Source organism: Solanum lycopersicum, chromosome 11, assembly GCF_036512215.1.
Source record: "Solanum lycopersicum chromosome 11, SLM_r2.1".
In the NCBI taxonomy this organism is placed as follows: domain Eukaryota; kingdom Viridiplantae; phylum Streptophyta; class Magnoliopsida; order Solanales; family Solanaceae; genus Solanum; species Solanum lycopersicum.
The window spans coordinates 2316256-2336810 of NC_090810.1; the positions used below are offsets into that span (position 1 = coordinate 2316256).

The 20555-nt window shown below is 31.7% G+C and overlaps 5 protein-coding genes across 7 annotated transcripts; 2 read left to right on the forward strand and 3 right to left on the reverse strand.

Annotated features, from left to right (window-relative positions):
* The first annotated feature begins 738 nt into the window (after positions 1–738).
* Positions 739–2445, forward strand: LOC138339525 (UDP-glucosyltransferase 29-like). Its single transcript, XM_069291209.1, has one exon. It carries the CDS (start codon positions 764–766, stop codon positions 2096–2098), a length of 1335 nt encoding a protein of 444 aa, XP_069147310.1. The 5' UTR covers positions 739–763; the 3' UTR covers positions 2099–2445.
* Positions 2446–2797: 352 nt separating this feature from the next.
* Positions 2798–4230, reverse strand: LOC101249037 (beta-D-glucosyl crocetin beta-1,6-glucosyltransferase-like). Its single transcript, XM_004250435.3, has one exon. It carries the CDS (start codon positions 4228–4230, stop codon positions 2917–2919), a length of 1314 nt encoding a protein of 437 aa, XP_004250483.1. The 3' UTR covers positions 2798–2916.
* A 5637-nt stretch (positions 4231–9867) lies between these two features.
* On the forward strand, positions 9868–11790 carry LOC101250467 (beta-D-glucosyl crocetin beta-1,6-glucosyltransferase). The gene has a single exon (XM_004249944.5). It carries the CDS (start codon positions 10148–10150, stop codon positions 11558–11560), a length of 1413 nt encoding a protein of 470 aa, XP_004249992.3. The 5' UTR covers positions 9868–10147; the 3' UTR covers positions 11561–11790.
* On the reverse strand, positions 11706–14094 carry LOC101250760 (rust resistance kinase Lr10). 2 transcript variants are annotated; one of them, XM_069291212.1, is made up of 4 exons: positions 13402–14081; positions 13212–13232; positions 13096–13128; positions 11706–12976 (listed from the first exon to the last, which is right to left on the reverse strand). In XM_069291212.1, the coding sequence occupies exons 1-4, from the start codon at positions 14036–14038 to the stop codon at positions 11841–11843; spliced, it is 1827 nt and encodes a 608-aa protein (XP_069147313.1). In that variant the 5' UTR covers positions 14039–14081; the 3' UTR covers positions 11706–11840. The 2 variants fall into 2 exon arrangements, with proteins under 2 accessions (XP_069147313.1, XP_069147314.1); XM_069291213.1 differs by lacking the exon at positions 13096–13128 and having other exon boundaries at positions 13402–14094.
* Positions 14095–17402: 3308 nt separating this feature from the next.
* Positions 17403–19735, reverse strand: LOC101251051 (rust resistance kinase Lr10). 2 transcript variants are annotated; one of them, XM_069291214.1, is made up of 4 exons: positions 19061–19733; positions 18871–18891; positions 18755–18787; positions 17403–18635 (listed from the first exon to the last, which is right to left on the reverse strand). In XM_069291214.1, exons 1-4 carry the CDS (start codon positions 19686–19688, stop codon positions 17500–17502), a joined length of 1818 nt encoding a protein of 605 aa, XP_069147315.1. In that variant the 5' UTR covers positions 19689–19733; the 3' UTR covers positions 17403–17499. The 2 variants fall into 2 exon arrangements, with proteins under 2 accessions (XP_069147315.1, XP_069147316.1); XM_069291215.1 differs by lacking the exon at positions 18755–18787 and having other exon boundaries at positions 19061–19735.
* Between the last annotated feature and the right edge of the window lie 820 nt (positions 19736–20555).

Genomic DNA, 20555 nt, shown 5'->3' on the forward strand with positions numbered 1-20555 from the left:
TAGAATATTGGCACATTTATGTATTTCCTAAGTAATCGATCACGATTTAGACACTATCATATATATATATATATATATATATATATATATATATATATATATATATATATATATATATATATATATATATATATATATATATATATATATAAAGAAAGTCATAAAATCAAAATAATATACACCATAGTAACATGGACCACGTTGGTAATCAAATCTTAAGTTGACTTGTTATTAAATAAATGTTTTTCCTTCTATTCATCTTTTAAAAAGAATATCACATGTGTATCTATTTACTTCAATAATAAGTTCAAAAATTCTTCTTTTATATTTTTAAATTTCACGTAAAAATTAAACCAAAACATGTAAAATATAAAAATAAAAAAAAAATTAATTTGCGATCGGTCAAAGTCTAGAGATGGGCAATGGGGTGGTGGCGGATTGAACTCAACCTGCAAAAATTTTAACTCATATAAAGTCGCATCCCCTAAAACTACTCGCCCCGTCGCATTGTCATCCCAGATCTAATTCAGGTACGTTTATTAATTTACAAACTAAATCTCATAAAATAAAAGATATTCCAATAGAGAGTATTGCTTACACGATCGTTTTTGTTTATAATATATATTGATTATAATCTAGAACACCATATTATAATATACACCATGTTAGTCATGCTCACAATTAATAATATGCAATAATACACTATAAATAGATTATCATCCTATAGATATTTTCATTCTAACACAAAAACCATAAATTGATAATGGATGTGAAGAACAACACCATTAATGTAGTTATGTTACCATGGATAGCCCATGGTCACATAAGTCCATTTTTAGAACTAGCCAAAAAGCTCTCCAAAAGAAATTTTCATATTTACTTATGTTCCACTCCAATAAACCTAAGTTCCATCAAGAAAAATATCACAAAAGAATACTCTCAATCAATAGAGTTAGTTGAGCTTCATCTTCCATCATCACCTAATTTTCCTCCACATTACCACACCACCAATGGCCTCCCACACCATCTCAAAGAGACACTAGTCGAAGCATTTTTTAGCGCGGGTCCTGCATTTTCAAAGATACTACAAACTCTTAATCCTGACTTAGTCATATACGACTTAAACATTACGTGGGTTGCTGAGTTGGCGTCCTCTATAAACATTCCTGCCGTGCAATTCCTCACATTTAGCATTGGTATGATTGTTTTGTTCCTCCACATGTTTAGTAAGCCTGGAGTTGAGTTTCCATTTCCTGAGATTTACCTGCGTGAACATGAGGTGATTCCAATGCAAAAACTTGCAAAGGGGTACTCGAACATTAATATCAAAGACACTTTCATGGAGTCTATAAGGCAATCGCGTGACATTATACTAGTGAAGGATTTTGAAGTGAAATATATGGATTATTTCTCTCAATTAGTTTCCAAGAAAATCGTTCCGATTGGTTCTCTAGTTAATAATTCCATTGATCAAATAGATGAGCATGCTTTGTCCATCACCCAATGGCTTGACAAGAAAGAAAAAGGTTCAAGTGTGTTTGTGTCATTTGGGAGTGAGTGGTTTCTATCAAAAGAAGAAATCCATCAAGTAGCACAAGGGCTAGAGCTTAGTAAAGTCAACTTTGTTTGGGTTATTAGGTTTCCACAAGATGAGAAAATTAGTATTGATGATGTATTACCACAAGGGTTTTTAGAAAGGGTAGGGGAAAGAGGAATGGTTTTGGATAAGTGGGCTCCACAATCCACTATTCTACAACACAAGAGCATCGGTGGTTTCGTGAGTCACTGTGGATGGGGTTCGATAACAGAGAGTATGAAATTTGGCGTGCCTATAATTGCAATGCCTATTTACAATGATCAACCAATCAATGCTAGGATTGTGGAACATATTGGTGTGGGAGTTGAAGCATTGAGGGATGAGAATGGGAAGTTACAAAGTGAAGAAATTGCAAAAGCTATAAGGGAAGTGGTGATTGAAGAAAGTGGTGAAGGTTTGAGGAAGAAAGCTAAAGAATTGAGTGAGAAAATGGAGATGAAAGGGGATGAAGAGATAGATGGAGTGGTAAAGGAGTTGATTGCACTTTGCAACAACAAATGATTTATTCATTTTGATACATTTTAATTCATGTAACTTTTTTTTTTTTGGTTGGTCATATGCTTGTGATATTGTCTACTTGATTGTATTTTTATTATGTGTTTGATATTTATATCGAATATTTATTAAATTGTATTCACATTCTATAAGGTCTTTTAAGAAAAGAAGTGTTTGAGTCATCCTCTACATGGTTATGTGTGCGTGTGTTATTAAAGAAAGTTAGATTCTTACTAAATGTCAAAAGATATTCTTAGTTTGTCTGGCCAAGAAATTTAAGAAAGTGATTTATTTATTTTTGTATTTGTGGTTTTATATCAATGATGTGTATAATGTATCAAATTGTCATACAACTTGTAATTTTAATCATGTCATGTAGAATATTTACAACTTCAATCTAATATAATATACATATGCAATATTTATCGTCTATTTAATTTGTTCTTAGGTAAACAATTTTTTTATATATGTTAGTTTCTCAATGCAGAGTTGGCAAAATATTTTTTTCTCAATCGATAACAAGTGTGTGTAAGTAAACTCAACGTCGATACAGATTAGGATTGTGATGGAGTGGTAAGTACTCCTTTGTCCTTAATCAAGATCAAGATCTCATGTTTGTGTCACCTTGGATACAGAGTCGCCTTTGTTAGAGAGTCGTTTACCTCCAATGTATGACTTCCCGACGCGAATCCAAATTTAGTCATCAATGTCCGATATGTGTTTGAATACATAATAAGTGATTATATAAATAGATAAATTAAGAGTTTGAATTCAAATAGATAAATAAACCAATGGATAGTAATAAGATCAATCTCATCTTATTATTACTTCTTACAAAGTTGAATCAACTCTTTAGCAGCTGTATCCATCTCTTCATTTCCTATAGTTTTCAAATTTTTGCTAACATCTCTAACTTTTGCTCTCAAATTCCCCCTTGTTACTACACCTTTAAGAGTTTCCGCGATTTCTTCTCTGTGAATTTTCCCATCATCATCTCTAACAATCTCCACCGCGACTCCCGATTCTACCATCAACTTAGCATTCATTGGTTGATCAAGATGTATAGGCATTGCTATTATAGGAACCCCAAAATCTAAACATTCAATCACATTATGCCAACCACAAGGACTTACGAATCCACCAATACTCGAATGATTCAAAATTCTTGATCGTAACACACATTTGTCCAAAACACTTCCCCTTTCTCCAATTCTTTCAAAAAATCCTTTCGGCAATACATCTTCAAGATTTCGCGTTTCCCTTTCTGGAAATCTCACAACCCATACGAAATTAACATTACTTAACTCCAACCCGAAAGCTAACTCCTCCGCTTCTTCTTTTGACAAGATATACTCATTCCCAAATGACACAAGAATAGTTGAACCCTCGTCTTTCGTTCCTAGCCAATCAATAACCTCCACGTCATTAGTTACGCGATTTTTGATTGGTAAACCAACAGGAATGACTTTCCAATTGCTCAATTTAGTGAAATAATCAATATATTTACCCTCTATAGTTCTAGAGGTACTCATCAACATAACTTGTATATTTCCTTCAGCAAAAGCGTCTTCATACTTTTCAATTCTAGAAGATTCCGCGATCAATTCATTCAGTTTCATTAGCTCATTTTGTCCAGGATAAATATCGTGAAAAGGGAATTCAACCTCGGGTTTTCTAATCGTAGTATAAAAGTATGAAAACACCGCTGCACCCATAACTACGAATTTCATTGCTAGAATCCCCTGTTTCTTCGCTACGCCTTCAGCCCATTGTAATAATAAGTCGTAAATAACCAAATCAGGTTTCAGTTTTTGCAAGATTTTCGCAAAGTTGGATTTGGACAGTTTGAGTGTTTCTAGAACAATGTGATCTAGATCGACTGGGATTTCATTCGTAATAGGTTTAAATAGTTTTGGTAAACAAAGCTCAACCATCTTAATTGAAGCAGAGTATTTTTCAGGGATTTGTTTATTTATAGTATCGCAACTTATAATAGTAGAACAAACGCGGACAGAGAATCCTCTGTCCGCGAGTTTCATTGCTAAGTCGAGGAATGGAGAGATGTGTCCATAAGCTAACCACGGAAACATAAGTACCTTCAAAGCATTACGATGCTTTGGTGGTACTTTTGTAGACATGGAATTTTTTTTCCTAAAACAAAAATTCATGTTTTTTTTTTTTTTGGAAGAGTGAAAAAAGGAAGAAAAATGAGAGGTTTTATAAGAAATAATTTAAGAGAAAACAATATTAAGGACAAAAATAATTTTGCTGAGATTTCAATGTATATATGTTGACTTTTACAATAAGAGAAACAAGAAATGCTTTGTAAAACACATCAATATGATTTATGAAACTACGTATTCGTAAAATACTAAGTTTTATAACTAGTCATATTTCGAAATAACTCAGTTGATTGATTGAGAGGGAGATCGTTTAGAGGCTACACCACATGGATGACCTGGGAAGATTGTTGAGTTAAATAGTTGAAAAGTTAGAATATTTTTATCTGTCTCAACTCTCTCTTTTTCGATATAGACACATTTATAGTGTTTCTAATTCAAGATATAATTACTCTCTTTTCCTTATATATAACATCAATGTCACTCGTAGTGTGAGATTAACTTATTTTTCGTGTAGCATTAATATTAATTGAATTTTGATTTAAGCATTATGAGTTACTAATATTTGTGGGCTATATATTTATTGAACCTACCCTACCTCAAGCACAAATGCTTTGTTTAGTTAAAAGAGATATTAATCGACAATCGCATATGAAAATAAAAATTTATATGAATATCAGACAACAAATATTTGATGAAAAAAAAAACATCATATGTCATGATTATATGTTGTGTGCATGCTTAATTAAATGGGAAAAGGGTCTGATATACCCCTCAACTTTATCATTTCGAGCTGATATATCCCTCCTTATAAAAGTGGCTCATATATGTCCTTACCGTTATACAAACGACTCACATATACCCCTACCATTACAAAATGGCTCACATATGACGGAAGTAAAAAAACTAGTTTTAAATTTATATTTGTTACTTCTAATTTTTTTAAAAAAATTATTTAGACGTATATATGATTCTTCTATCAAAGTTCAAGGTATATTTTAATTTTTTTCATACATAAATTATTTTTTGACTTGTTTTATTATAATTATTTGAGTTTCTTATTTTATTTTATTTTTTTCTTCATTCCTTAGTTTAAAGAAAAAAAATTTAAACTATTTTTTTCTGTATATTGTAATTTAATTTCGTATTCGAAGAAAAAATTTGGTCATCTACAATAAGTTTTACAAGAATATTAGTGAAACATAAATAAATTTGATTATCAAAATAATAATTATAAATTAGTCATTGAAATAAAAAAAAAGTCAAAAAAATATGTTTGACGAGGATTAAATTTACTCATATGGGATTATATTTTTTAGAAAAAAATAATAAAAATTTGGATTAAAATTATTATTTTTTTCATTTCCGTTAGAGGAAAAGGGTATATGTGAGCCATTTGTCTACAAGTAGGGGTATATATGAGTCACTTTTATAACGAGGGGTATATCAGCTCTAAATGACAAAGTTGAGGGGTATAGCAAACTAATAACCTAAAATAAATGAAGTAGCTAGAGTTTGATTTAATTGTGCTCCATAGCAAACGTTAGCCGAAGTTTATCAGACGCCTCTCTCGCCACTTTCCCATTCTCGCTCGCCACTCTCCCTCTGCTCGCCTCTCTCGCTTTATACACAGAAGTGTATAAATTCTGTTTCTGTTTTGTATAAACGAGTGAAAATTGTATATACACATGCAAAAACATATATCTTCGTGTTATACACTTAATTATACAATTTACAAACATTTTACTTCAATTCAATTGTAGACAAATGCAAATTTTATACAAATATTGCAGAGAAAAAGGCCAACGAATTATACAATTGCGAATTATAAAATTTTCTCTAGCTTTATACAACAAAAGTGTATATATTGTGTTTCTGTTTTTGTATAAAGCGATAAAACAACATATATCTAATTGCTATACACTTATAATTATGCAATATACATACATTTTAATTCGATTCAATTGTATGCAAAGCAAATTTTATAAAAATATTGAAGCAAAATAGGCAGCGAATTATACAATTGTGCATTATACAATTGCAGTGAAATAGGATTGCGAATTATACAATTGCAGCGAAATAGGCCAGCAAATTATACAATTTAGGCCAGCGAATTATACAATTGTATATGTATAACGAATTATACAATTTTATGTTTGCTATGGAGCGCAATTATGTAAACTTTGCTATAGCATACAAATATGAATTTTTTATTTGCTATATGTGAAAGTTGCCAAAGTATCTTAACTTATCCTTTTCTCATTAATTAAGTTGGCGTTTAATCATGTAATATCATATTACAATATGAAATTATGAGACAAAATTAACGTTCGGATATGTGATAATATGTTGATTTCATTTTGTAAGATGTGATTTCATATTCTTCAAAAATTGTGATATGAAAATTTCATATCATGATTTGAGATATTTTTAATATAAAAAATGATCCACAAGTTTATATTTTATTAAAACAACTCCACATTTATATCTATTAACCATTTATTTCATATGTAAATAAAGTTTATAAACACATCATTATTTTTTTAAAATTTATTATTTTCACCAATAAATAGTCAGTTTAATTCACACTAACCGATTATTGAGTGATAAATTTATTCTCTTCATCTACCCCAACACCTAATTTCTTACTTCTATCGTTTTGTATTTAATACAATTCAAAGTAACAATGTTGGTTCGTCTTCTTGCACTATATCAAAAATGATCATAAGCTAAATATGTATTTTTAGCGGCAATTAATTAGCGCTCTTTATATATGTTCCTAAATCCTTTAGCGACATTGGTTCTGATGACATTTAACTAAGCCGGTAAAGACTTTAGCACTCTTTATTAATGTCTATATTTATTGTCGCTAAAAATGCTATTATGTCGGTCACATGATCAAGAAATGCAAGTTCAATGTGAGAAAATAGTCAATACTATGTGTGGGAGATTATATTAAAGACTAGTACACTACAATTTATGTTATTTTTCATATTTAATTAAATTTGACGAATTAAAGTTAGATGAAACACTTACTTAAGAAAAGAACAAATAATTTTATAATAATTTATCATGCGATTTTTATATATTCTTGTTTATTCGTTAAGATTGAATAAACAACTTGGCTATTTTAATAGTTTTACTACTTATGAAATTTTATATTTATGAGAAAATATATAATACAAAAATTTCATATTACATATCTAAATAATTTTTAATTTCATTTTATAATTTCATTTTATGATATCATATCAATATACGAGCCTTCGATAAAGAATTTTTAGCTTTTGACTACTAGTTCCTCTTCCTTATAATAATATATACTTTAGTTTCTTCTAGAAAGAGCAAGTAAAACACAAACAAAAGTTGAAAAAGTATTATGTTATAAATATGCATTATGTGGTTTCTACTGTTTATATCCATTGAAAAAACTACAAGATAAAGTCAAAATAATTATTTATATATAATATGTAATATAAGATAATAAATTTAAAATTATTTTTTTATTATCAATCAAATCAAAATTAAACACATCAAAATTAAACACATCATATGTAAATAAAGTTTATAAACACATCATTATTTTTTTAAAATTTATTATTTTTATCAATAAATAGTCATTTTAATTAACACTAACCGATTGTTGAGTAATAAATTTATTCTTTTCATCTGCCCCAACTACTAATTTATTACTTCTATCGCTTTGTATTTAATACAATTCAAAGTAACAATGTTGGTTCGTCTAAATCTAAAATGATCATTAGCTAAATATGTATTTTTAGCGGCAATTAATTAACGCTCTTTATATATGTTTCTAAGCCTTTAGCGACATTGATTCTAACGGCATTTAACTAAACCTTTATTAATGTCTATATTTATTGCCGCTAAAAGATGCTATTATGTCAGTACATGATCGAGAAATGCAAGTTCAACGTGAGAAAATAGTCAGTACTATGTGTGGGGGATTATATTAAAGACTAGTACACTATAATTTGCGTTTTTTTTTAATTCAATCAAATTTGACAAATTAAAATTAGATGAAACAATTACTTAAGTGGAGAACAAATAACTTTATAATAATTTATCATGCGATTTTTATATATTCTTGTTTATTCGGTAAAATTGAATAAACAACTTGACTATTTTAATAGTTTTACTACTTATGAAATTTATATTTATGAGAAAATACACAATATAAAAACTTCATATCACATATTTAAATAATTTTTAGTTTCTTCTCATGATTCCATTTCATGATATCATATCAATATACGAACCTTCGATAAAGAATTTTTAGCTTTTAAAAATCAAGCACTTGTAATTGACTACTAGTTCCTCTTCCTAATAATAATATATACTTTAGTTTCTTCTTGAAAGAGCAAGTAAAACACAAATAAAAGTTGAAAAAGTATTGTATATTATAAATATGCATTATGTGGTTTCTACTGTTTATATCCATTGAAAAAACTACAAGATAAAGTTGAAATAATTATTTATATATGATATAAGATAATAAATTTAAAATTATTATTTTATTTTCAATCAAATCAAAATAAAAATAAAAAAGAATTTCAAACTCTAAATTTTTATTTTCAAAAAGATCATTGACGGAACCTCGCCAAATGATCTATGGATACATCCCCTTTTTTAGTATTTTGAAATAAAAGTTATTTCCAAGAGAAAAAGTTGTTACAAAGTTTTGTCTTTTTATAATAATAGAATATTTCTATGACTAATTTAATATGCGTTGCGTATTCAATTACGACACTTTTAGTAGATTTGTAGTTTTATATAAATAGGGAAAATATATAAATATTCTTTTAATCTATGTCCGAAAAGAGATATATTTATATTATATTAATATTTTATTATTTATCTGAACTTATTTTATAAGTAATTTTTACTTCTTTTCGGCTTACGTGACACTAGTTTAAAAGAAAAAGTCAACCAGCGTTGAACCCACAAGATAGTGCCACGTAGGCCAAAAAGGGTAGAAAATTATTAATAAAATAAGTTCAGAGATAATAGGACCTTAGTATAATATAAATGAGGGGATAGTTGTGCATTATCTCATATAAATATAAATAAAGCCATGAAAATAATATACAACACGTAAATCTCTTTAAAATTAAAAATCCTTCAATGAATATGTGGTAAAATATTTAATTTGTATCAATATTGACACAAAATTTAAGAAAAAAATTAAAAACATAAATACAAGAATTTTTATAAATTTAACAAAAATACATAATTTTTTTTAAAGATAACAATGAAAGCACATCTGAATTATCAATTATTTTCTTTTTTTTAACCTAAACTTTCATCATGAATCGACTATCTGTTGTTCCCTTTTGTTATCCGAAGGATAATGATGATCCAGATAAGCAAAAGAAAAAAATTAATAGTTGAATTGTGTTTTATTACATAGATGGCCATAATTAAAGTGAAAAAATTGATAATCAAAATATGATATTGACTTAAAAAAAACAAATATTTTTCGACCATTAACGTAACTTTTCTTTTATTTACTTTTTTATAGATAAATCTCTAAACAGTATAAAAGTTTTTTCATTCTTACCAATAAAAGTCACTTTCTTTCAATGTACCTAAATTCTCTACTTTAATATAGTCTAACAAACAATCACACAAGTCGTTACTTTGCATTAAATTTGGCTAGAAGTCTACATCCAATTTTTCTATAAAAGATGGCTACCTATTTTTTTTCCCTACCCACTCGATCGGTGTTCGGAGCTAATATTAAAATTCTAATTACCTGTGCGCTTGAACTCATTCGAGATAACATTTTTAACATGATTTTTTTTTTGTATTTATTTTATTTCTACTATCTATTCTTTCGTCTTTAATCAAATATGTTAGATTTAAACTTTATTGGTACACATAGTCAACACTTTTGTTTAATAAATAAAGGTAGCCAATGTCACCAAAACTACACAAAGAGCTCTTCTTTCATTCACTCTATAAAAAAACAAGAAGTAACCATACAATGGCTACTTTAAAGGTATTGATGTTTCCATTTTTGGCTTATGGACACATATCTCCATATCTAAACGTAGCTAAGAAACTCGCGGATAGAGGATTCTTGATTTACTTCTGTTCAACACCGATAAATCTCAAATCCACCATCGAGAAAATCCCTGAGAAGTATGCTGATTCGATTCATCTTATCGAACTTCACTTACCAGAATTACCCCAACTTCCTCCTCATTACCATACCACGAATGGTCTCCCGCCAAATCTCAATCAGGTCCTTCAAAAAGCCCTGAAAATGTCGAAACCAAACTTCTCAAAAATCTTGCAAAATCTGAAACCTGATTTGGTGATTTATGACATATTGCAGCGATGGGCTAAACATGTCGCGAATGAACAGAACATTCCAGCAGTTAAGCTTCTAACTTCCGGGGCAGCTGTGTTTTCGTATTTTTTCAATGTACTAAAGAAACCAGGGGTTGAATTCCCATTCCCTGGAATTTATCTCAGGAAAATTGAACAAGTAAGACTGAGTGAAATGATGTCGAAATCTGATAAAGAGAAAGAACTGGAGGATGACGATGACGATGATGATCTTCTAGTTGATGGAAATATGCAAATCATGTTGATGAGTACTTCTAGAACTATCGAAGCCAAATATATCGATTTTTGCACTGCATTGACGAACTGGAAAGTTGTTCCAGTTGGTCCACCAGTTCAAGATTTGATCACTAATGACGTGGACGATATGGAGCTTATAGATTGGCTAGGAACAAAAGATGAGAATTCAACTGTTTTTGTCTCCTTTGGGAGTGAGTATTTCTTGTCAAAGGAAGATATGGAAGAAGTAGCTTTCGCGTTGGAGTTAAGTAATGTTAATTTCATATGGGTTGCAAGATTTCCGAAAGGTGAAGAGCGAAATCTTGAAGATGCATTACCAAAAGGTTTTCTTGAAAGAATTGGAGAAAGGGGAAGAGTTTTGGACAAATTTGCACCACAACCAAGAATTCTAAATCATCCGAGTACCGGAGGATTTATAAGTCATTGTGGTTGGAATTCAGCAATGGAAAGTATAGATTTCGGGGTTCCTATAATCGCCATGCCTATGCATCTTGATCAACCAATGAATGCTAGGTTGATCGTAGAACTGGGAGTTGCGGTGGAGATTGTTAGAGATGATGATGGGAAAATTCACAGAGGAGAAATCGCGGAAACTCTTAAAGGTGTCATAACAGGGAAAACAGGGGAAAAATTGAGGGCTAAAGTGAGAGATATTAGCAAGAATTTAAAAACTATAAGAGATGAAGAGATGGATGCTGCTGCTGAAGAGCTAATTCAACTTTGTAGGAATGGTAATTAGTGTATCTTATGATTCAAAGAAAATATCGAGGATGAAATAATGAGAAAAACATAGAATACCACGTAGGATTCAAATTACCATGTAGGATGCGTGTGTCTATTTGTTCAACTTTATACAAGTTTAAGTTTATATTCGTAAACGTGAGTTGAGGTCAAATTAAAGGGCATATTTATGTATTATGTCATTAATATAACTAGTACAACAATAACAACACAATTCTTTGTCCCAAACATTGTTGGTTTGCTATGTTTATTTCACATAAACATTACATCAACTATAATCAATCAGCATAAATGTCTACCTCCACGGAATTATCTAACAAAGCTATTGAATCAGACGATAATGTCGTAGAACTTTCCATGATCTGATGGACAATCGGTGGAGATTGAAGAGGCTGAGGAGGTACTTCTAGCGCTTCAACTTCGCCTTCAAGCATTTGTACTACTTTACTCATTGAAGGGCGTTGTATCGGATTTGTTTGTATGCACCATAACGCAACCAAACTCAGCTTTCTAGCCATCTTCTTTTCATCATCATTCGCTTCTTCATCTACCACAATCTCTTTCCCCTTGTTGAACTTATCGTAAATATTATAAGGAAAATATTGGCTGGAATTCTCTTCATTTGCAACTTCATTTCTATTCAAGTCCAACATTCCCATTAGCAGCATTCCGAAGCTGTAAACATCAGCTTTATACGAGATTGCTCCAATGCTTCTGCTGATCAACTCTGGAGCAACATATCCAATCGTTCCACGAGCAGCTGTGAGAGTCACAATGCTCTTATCTGTTGGATATAGTTTCGCAAGCCCAAAGTCAGAAATCTTTGGAATGAAATTCTCATCCAAGAGAATGTTGTGTGGTTTGATGTCAAAATGCAATATTCGTACATCACAGCCTCGATGCAAATACCCGATTCCTCGAGCCACTCCAAGAATAATGTCATACTTCCTCTGCCAACTTAACAGAGGACTTCCTTCTTGATCAGTCCTGATGTACTTATCAAGTGATCCATTGGACATGAAGTCGTATACAAGAGCACGCTTTGTTCCCTCAACGCAATACCCTGCGAGTCCAACCACGTTGACATGATGAATCCTTCCGATGGTAGCTACTTCATTCATGAAATCTTGCCCATCAGCTTTAGGCTTGCTCAACATCTTCACAGCTACATACCTTCCACTTTGAAGCTTTCCTTTGTACACAGTTCCGTAACCTCCCTCGCCTAATTTCTCTTTGAATCCTCTGGTCATTCTCTTTATGTGGGAGTAATTATATCTTATAGGCATGAAATTGTTTTGCGTTTGCAAGAAGCGTTCAATCGTATCGTACATTGACAAATGCCTCCTTTTGAATTTGTACACCAGAAATGCAATTACCAACGGAAGGCCTATCACAAATTTCGCTCCCCAATACACTGCAAGTTTAAGAAGTCATAACGAACCATAGATATGAGAAAACACTCTATCAGTGTTATGTTCATCTGTGTCCATCCAAATAACATATAGATTGCTAAAGGGACATGTAGGAGCTTACACACGTAAAGCTGACGTAGCGATAGAAAGATCTCTAGTTAGGTTAAAGTAAAAAAATTTAGAATGAGAGATCAATGGAGATTAAAAGTATATATAGATAAAAGTTTGAGTCCTCACCGGGAAACAACGGAAGAAACCCTACAAAGACGTGAAAAAATTAAAATTTTAGTGAGTGAAAGCGGAGAATATAATTAAATAATAAAAGTGTGCTCTATCTAACAGCTTAAGCTTTTAGATGATATGGTCACATATTTCAACGGTGAATCCATTGTTTATCTACATTTAGAGGATGGAAAAGAATGTTTACCACTCGAAGAATAAGGAAACTCAAATCCGTAGAGAATTGCTTGATGAATATTAGAATAGGAAATGTTGTTAATATTAGGCCATGAGGTTAAGCCTATAAACTCCGCTTTGCATCCATCACTCACTTGAGAGACTTTCATTTCTCCAATCTTTAGGTAAGTGTATTTGCTTGATTTGCAGCCGCTAATTTCCACAAATGTCGAATCATCAACACCAGATGGACAATTGAACATGAAAATGGGCGTGGCTACTCTATACCGTGATGCATAATAGTATCGACAGAAGAAATTACCGTATTGTTGAAAGTTAAGCTTAGAAGGTAGGAGAGAGCATAGATCATGTGTTTGTAAAGTCGGATCTACCAAATGAATTGTGTTATTAGCATAGTCGATGCCTTGAACATGCAACTTCTTGGAGGATAACCATATAACGGTTTGGTTACCTTCACAAGCTAATTCAAATCCTGAAAAAACACGACAATGTTTTGGATCAGTGTTTAAATGAAAAGGGTATTTTATGCTACGGATATCGCCACAGGCAGAATCAGGACAGTTGATCTTCCAAGCATTGGATGTTTGCAGAAATATGATTTGAAGGATTAATGTGAAATATCTAAGCTGAGAGTTTCCTTTAGACATTTGTGTGTTACTCAGGTTCAACTGAGACTTTGCAATAATTGTTATTATAATATATATGAGTAAAAATGCAATTATTGAAGCTTTGTAGACTTTTCATTACTCCATTGGGTCCCAAGCCAATGGAAGACTTGTGGTGTTTGGTCATTGATTGGGAAGTTGCAAGGGCCATCAAGAGGAAGACTTTGACGTTTACCAATTTATTAGTGAGGGAGATGGATATGCCAAACACAACATTTACTCAAACAGTGTATTTGTGTTGAACGGTTGTGACTTTATATATTTACTAGTTTCAGAAACGTGCGTTGCACGTTTATATTTTATATAAATTTTGTTTTGTAAATGACATATTTTCTCCATTTTAAATTTATTGGTATTTACTAAAAAATCATTGTTTTTTGATAATTAAAATTCAAGTTTCATAATGTTCTTTTTTGGTATAGACAAGATAAAGATAAATATTTAGACTCAACAATTTTAAGATCCAATAGGGATAAAACTATCACTGCTACATGAAATTAGATCCTTCATAATACTCTTCTCTCGAACTAATTAGAGAGTGATATAATAATTATAACTCATGAGGGTTATTTAAAAAACAATTTCACAAATGAACTGAAATAAACATATTTATTTTGATTCCTACTTCACGCGAGTATTGAAATATTATTATTAGATAAAATGAAAGAAATTAGCGAAGTCATAACATTCTTGCAATTAACACAACTTCCAAATCTTCTTCAAATCAGAAACATCAAACATCTTAATAGAATAATACTCAAACGTAACTAACTAAATAAAAACAATAGGGAAAAAAAGAGGTATCAGCTTAAATCTTGAACAAACAGATGCACACTTTTCATTTATTCATGCCAATAACATTTTTAACTATATTTATCGGCCCTTGTATGGAACCCTTTAATTGACACATTAAAGATAAATAATGAAAGAGAAGAAGAGGACATGTGGTATTGAAACTCCATAAGAAAATCTCAATGAATTTACCATGCTTAACTAAAGTGACTATTTATAAAATTCTATAACTATAGTTGGAAGTTGAAAAGACCTTACAAACATTGAATTAATTTAGTAAGATGAAAAGTTATTTTAAAGTATTGAAAATGCTGAAATAAATGACAATTGCAAGCATATTAATTCACCTCTTTGTATACCCAAATACTTAATTGATTTTTATTAAAATTTAAATATGCCATGTATGTGTACATTATGGTGTAGTGTTGAATATGATGATTTTCTTCATTAATGATAGAATATTTAATTAATATATTTATAATAATTTTATTTAGTGTAGGATAAAATGGTAATTCAACTTTTAACTTTTTTTGTTCCCTCTTATAATAATATATGATTTAGGAAAAATTAGCAAACTAATCAAACAACCTAACGTAATTAGTAAAAACCTTCATACATTATAAATATTAGTAAAAATGTCAAAATGTCATTATTTTAGAAAAGATTGTGTATGTTAATTTGCTTCCTATTTTATCTCATTTTAATTACAAGTTTTTCAATTAATCATATCTCTCATATGTTTTTTAAAAATGAAACATTTCCTCTCTCTCATTTTTTTATCTTCGAATTCTTCTCCATTTCAAAATTTTCCTCTCTCTCTTCCTTCTTTTTTTTTTCCAGTAATTGAAAAATATATTTTATTAAGATATGCGTCTTTATCCGTTTTTTAATATTTGTTTTATGATTTTATTTTTGTTTAATTTGTTCAAAATTGTTGTGTAATTGAAATCACGTTTTGAGTTTGATAAACTCTAAATCACTTTCCAATGGCAGAATCTAAGAGGATTGCTAGAGGTATCCAACAGTTGGAATGTATGCATCCACTTATATTGATGGGACCAGTTCCTCATGCACTAAAGTCAGACAGTAAAGAACAAGTGCAGAAACGTAAAGATTGACAAACAACTTTACGTGGAAACCTTTTTGCTCAAGGGAAGAAAACCACGACTTGTTCTCAATAGGACTTTTAAAACTGCTTTCACTAATCGTCAACAAGCAAAAGTAAAAGTCGGTTACAATAAGAGATTAGCCTGCTAATCTATCTCCCCACTAAGTAATACTCCTTATCACTTAGCTGAGTCTGAGTAGATACAACACTACTCTCTATACTAATCCTACCCGATTAATATAGATTTAGAGTAAGAACCTAAGTTACCCTTAACCTAGCCCTTACAATGATTCACCCAAGTTTGAAACGTTTCTTTCACAATTGAAACGAATCCTACAATATAAGAAAAATTACAAGCAACCAAATACAACAAATACAAAAAGAATTAAATGCACTTCGATCAGTTCCTTTGCTGTTCTTTGAAGCTTGAAATTTCTCTCTTTGAATGAATGAATGAATCTTGTTGTTTTTGTTTGATATATACCATGAAGAGTTATTACCCATCAAACAAAAACCTCGTCACTTCTGATTGGTGGAGTACTCTGTTGCTTCACCAACTTTCTGATGCGGACAACTTTTACATTTGTACTACACTTTAACAACTGGACGAGTTTCATACTCTGCAGAGAACCAGGTCCCTAAACTTGTGAGGAGATCATCAAAACATCTAAGAGCATAAACACTTATCAATTTTCACCTTTTTGATGATGACATACAACCTGCATAACTCCTTATGTGAGTGTACAATCATTCATTCATATGGCCATAAATAGTAAGCATTATTCAATTGGCCAATGAACTCACTCTATGGTGTCCTTTTGTTGAGTTGAGCAGAGTTCTTCCTTGGTTATGACTTTCTCTGTAAGCTTATGAATTTTCGGAGAAAATCCAAATTTAGTTTGTCAAATCTTGCGTTTGTGTTATGTGTTAAGAGATTATATAAAAATGAACCCAAACTCCTTGGAACCGCCCATTGGTTGAGAGCCTATCTCTCTGGAAGGACGTGCACCTACCACATCAGAGCTGACAACTTTTTCTGACAGCTGTCTTGTCATTATTTCACATACACGATCTTCCAGGGACCAGGTCCCTTGCAAACTTCTTTATGGATTTTTGAAAGGCTTGTTGGTTGACTTCCTTCTTTGAATAAATAAATTTTATATGGTGTTTTTCATGTTGAAATATCAACCATAAAGAGTTATTATCCGTTGGACAAACACCCTCGTCCATTCTGATTGGTATAGTACGCTGACGCCTCACCAACCTCTGACACGATAGCTTTATAGTTATACCCCATTATAGATCTGGACAAGAGAACTCAGATAGGGACCATGTCCCTTCATTTGTGAGGATCATCAAAACACCTAGAATATAACACCAACTTAATAAAAAATGTTCTATTTTTCAAATATCACAATTATTTACTTAGAACACAAATGACGACAATTTTGTATTTTAATTTGTTTATTTTGTATTTCAATATCACTTCGTACAGTGTTGGATTTGCTATGTTTATTTCACATAAACATTACATCAACTATAATCAATCAGCATAAATGTCTACCTCAACGGAATGATCTAACAAAGCTATTGAATCAGACGATAATGTCGTAGAACTTTCCATGATCTGATGGACAATCGGTGGAGATTGAAGAGGCTGAGGAGGTACTTCTAGCGCTTCAACTTCGCCTTCAAGCATTTGTACTACTTTACTCATTGAAGGGCGTAGTATCGGATTTGTTTGTATGCACCATAACGCAACCAAACTCAGCTTTCTAGCCATCTTCTTTTCATCATCATTTGCTTCTTCATCCACCACAATCTCTTTCCCCTTGTTGAACGTATCGTAAATATTATAAGGAAAATATTGGCTGGAATTCTCTTCATTTGCAACTTCATTTCTCTTCAAGTCCAACATTTCCATTAGCAGCATTCCGAAGCTGTAAACATCAGCTTTGTACGAGATTGCTCCAATGCTTCTGCTGATCAACTCTGGAGCAACATATCCAATCGTTCCACGAGCAGCTGTGAGAGTCACAATGCTCTTATCTGTTGGATATAGTTTCGCAAGCCCAAAGTCAGAAATCTTTGGAATGAAATTCTCATCCAAGAGAATGTTGTGTGGTTTGATGTCAAAATGCAATATTCGTACATCACAGCCTCGATGCAAATACCCGATTCCTCGAGCCACTCCAAGAATAATGTCATACTTCCTCTGCCAACTTAACAGAGGACTTCCTTCTTGATCAGTCCTGATGTACTTATCAAGTGATCCATTGGACATGAAGTCGTATACAAGAGCACGCTTTGTTCCCTCAACGCAATACCCTGCGAGTCCAACCACGTTGACATGATGAATCCTTCCGATGGTAGCTACTTCATTCATGAAATCTTGCCCATCAGCTTTAGGCTTGCTCAACATCTTCACAGCTACATACCTTCCACTTTGAAGCTTTCCTTTGTACACAGTTCCGTAACCTCCCTCGCCTAATTTCTCTTTGAATCCTCTGGTCATTCTCTTTATGTGGGAGTAATTATATCTTATAGGCATGAAATTGTTTTGCGTTTGCAAGAAGCGTTCAATCGTATCGTACATTGACAAATGCCTCCTTTTGAATTTGTACACCAGAAATGCAATTACCAACGGAAGGCCTATCACAAATTTCGCTCCCCAATACACTGCAAGTTTAAGAAGTCATAACGAACCATAGATATGAGAAAACACTCTATCAGTGTTATGTTCATCTGTGTCCATCCAAATAACATATAGATTGCTAAAGGGACATGTAGGAGCTTACACACGTAAAGCTGACGTAGCGATAGAAAGATCTCTAGTTAGGTTAAAGTAAAAAAATTTAGAATGAGAGATCAATGGAGATTAAAAGTATATATAGATAAAAGTTTGAGTCCTCACCGGGAAACAACGGAAGAAACCCTACAAAGACGTGAAAAAATTAAAATTTTAGTGAGTGAAAGCGGAGAATATAATTAAATAATAAAAGTGTGCTCTATCTAACAGCTTAAGCTTTTAGATGATATGGTCACATATTTCAACGGTGAATCCATTGTTTATCTACATTTAGAGGATGGAAAAGAATGTTTACCACTCGAAGAATAAGGAAACTCAAATCCGTAGAGAATTGCTTGATGAATATTAGAATAGGAAATGTTGTTAATATTAGGCCATGAGGTTAAGCCTATAAACTCCGCTTTGCATCCATCACTCACTTGAGAGACTTTCATTTCTCCAATCTTTAGGTAAGTGTATTTGCTTGATTTGCAGCCGCTAATTTCCACAAATGTCGAATCATCAACACCAAATGGACAATTGAACATGAAAATGGGCGTGGGTTCTCTATACCAATTGTATTCATAGAAGAAATTATTGTATTGGTGAAAGTTAAGCTTAGAAGGTGGGAGAGAGCATAGATCATGTGTTTGTAAAGTCGGATCTACCAAATGAATTGTGTTATTAGCATAGTCGATGCCTTGAACGTGAAACTTCTTGGAGGATGACCATTTAACGGTTTGGTTACCTTCACAAGCTAATTCAAATCCTGAAAAAACACGACAATGTTTTGGATCAGTGTTTAAACAAAAAGGGTGTTTTATGCTACGGATATCGCCACAGGCAGAATCAGGACAGTTAATCTTCCAAGCATTGGATGTTTGCAGAAAGATGATTTGAAGGATTAATGTAATGTATTTAAGCTGAGAGTTTCCTTTAGACATTTTTTGTGTATTACTCAGGGTTCAACTGAGACTTTGCGATAATTGTTGTTATAAAACATATGAGTAAAAATGCAATTATTGAAGCTTTGTGGACTTTTCATTACTCCATTGGGTCCCAAGCCAATGGAAGACTTGTGGTATTTGGTCATTGATTGGGAAGTTGCAAGGGCCCTCAAGAGGAGACTTTGACGTTGAACGGTCGTGACTTTATATATTTATTTACACGCATAATACATAAATATGTCTTTTAACTTTAACCTTATTTTATGTTTCTGTCCTTCAACATAGGGTGTGCATAAGTATACATTTGATTTTGTGTAAAGTCGAACAAATAAACACATGCGTTATACATGATGTCCTACATGACAATTTGGGTCCTATGTGGTGTCACGTGTGAATTACGTCACGTAGGACTCACGTGTCTATTTGTTCTACTTTATAAAAGTGTAAATGTTTACTTGTGCAAACTCAAAGTTAAAGGTTATAAATGTAAATTGAGATCAAATTAAAGGGCATATTTATGGGAGAAGGGGTGGGGGTGGGGTTGGCATAACACATAAATAAGATATTTAACTTGGCTTCAAATTTTAACTTAAACCTTAAATTTTCAAAGTGAATAAAAAGATATTTTAAATATCCAACTTTTAAATTCAAAAACACGAATCCCACCTAACAAAACACGTGACATACACTCAATCTGCGCGCATGAAGAGTAAATTTCGAGACCTACAACACTAAGCAAATATGTTTAAAATGACAATTATACCCTTAATGAATCTCTTTTATACACATCTTTATATTATTTTTAATCAAAATCTCTTTTTTTTTCCCTCTTCTTTCAAATCAAGCTTTATTTTCTCTCTTTAA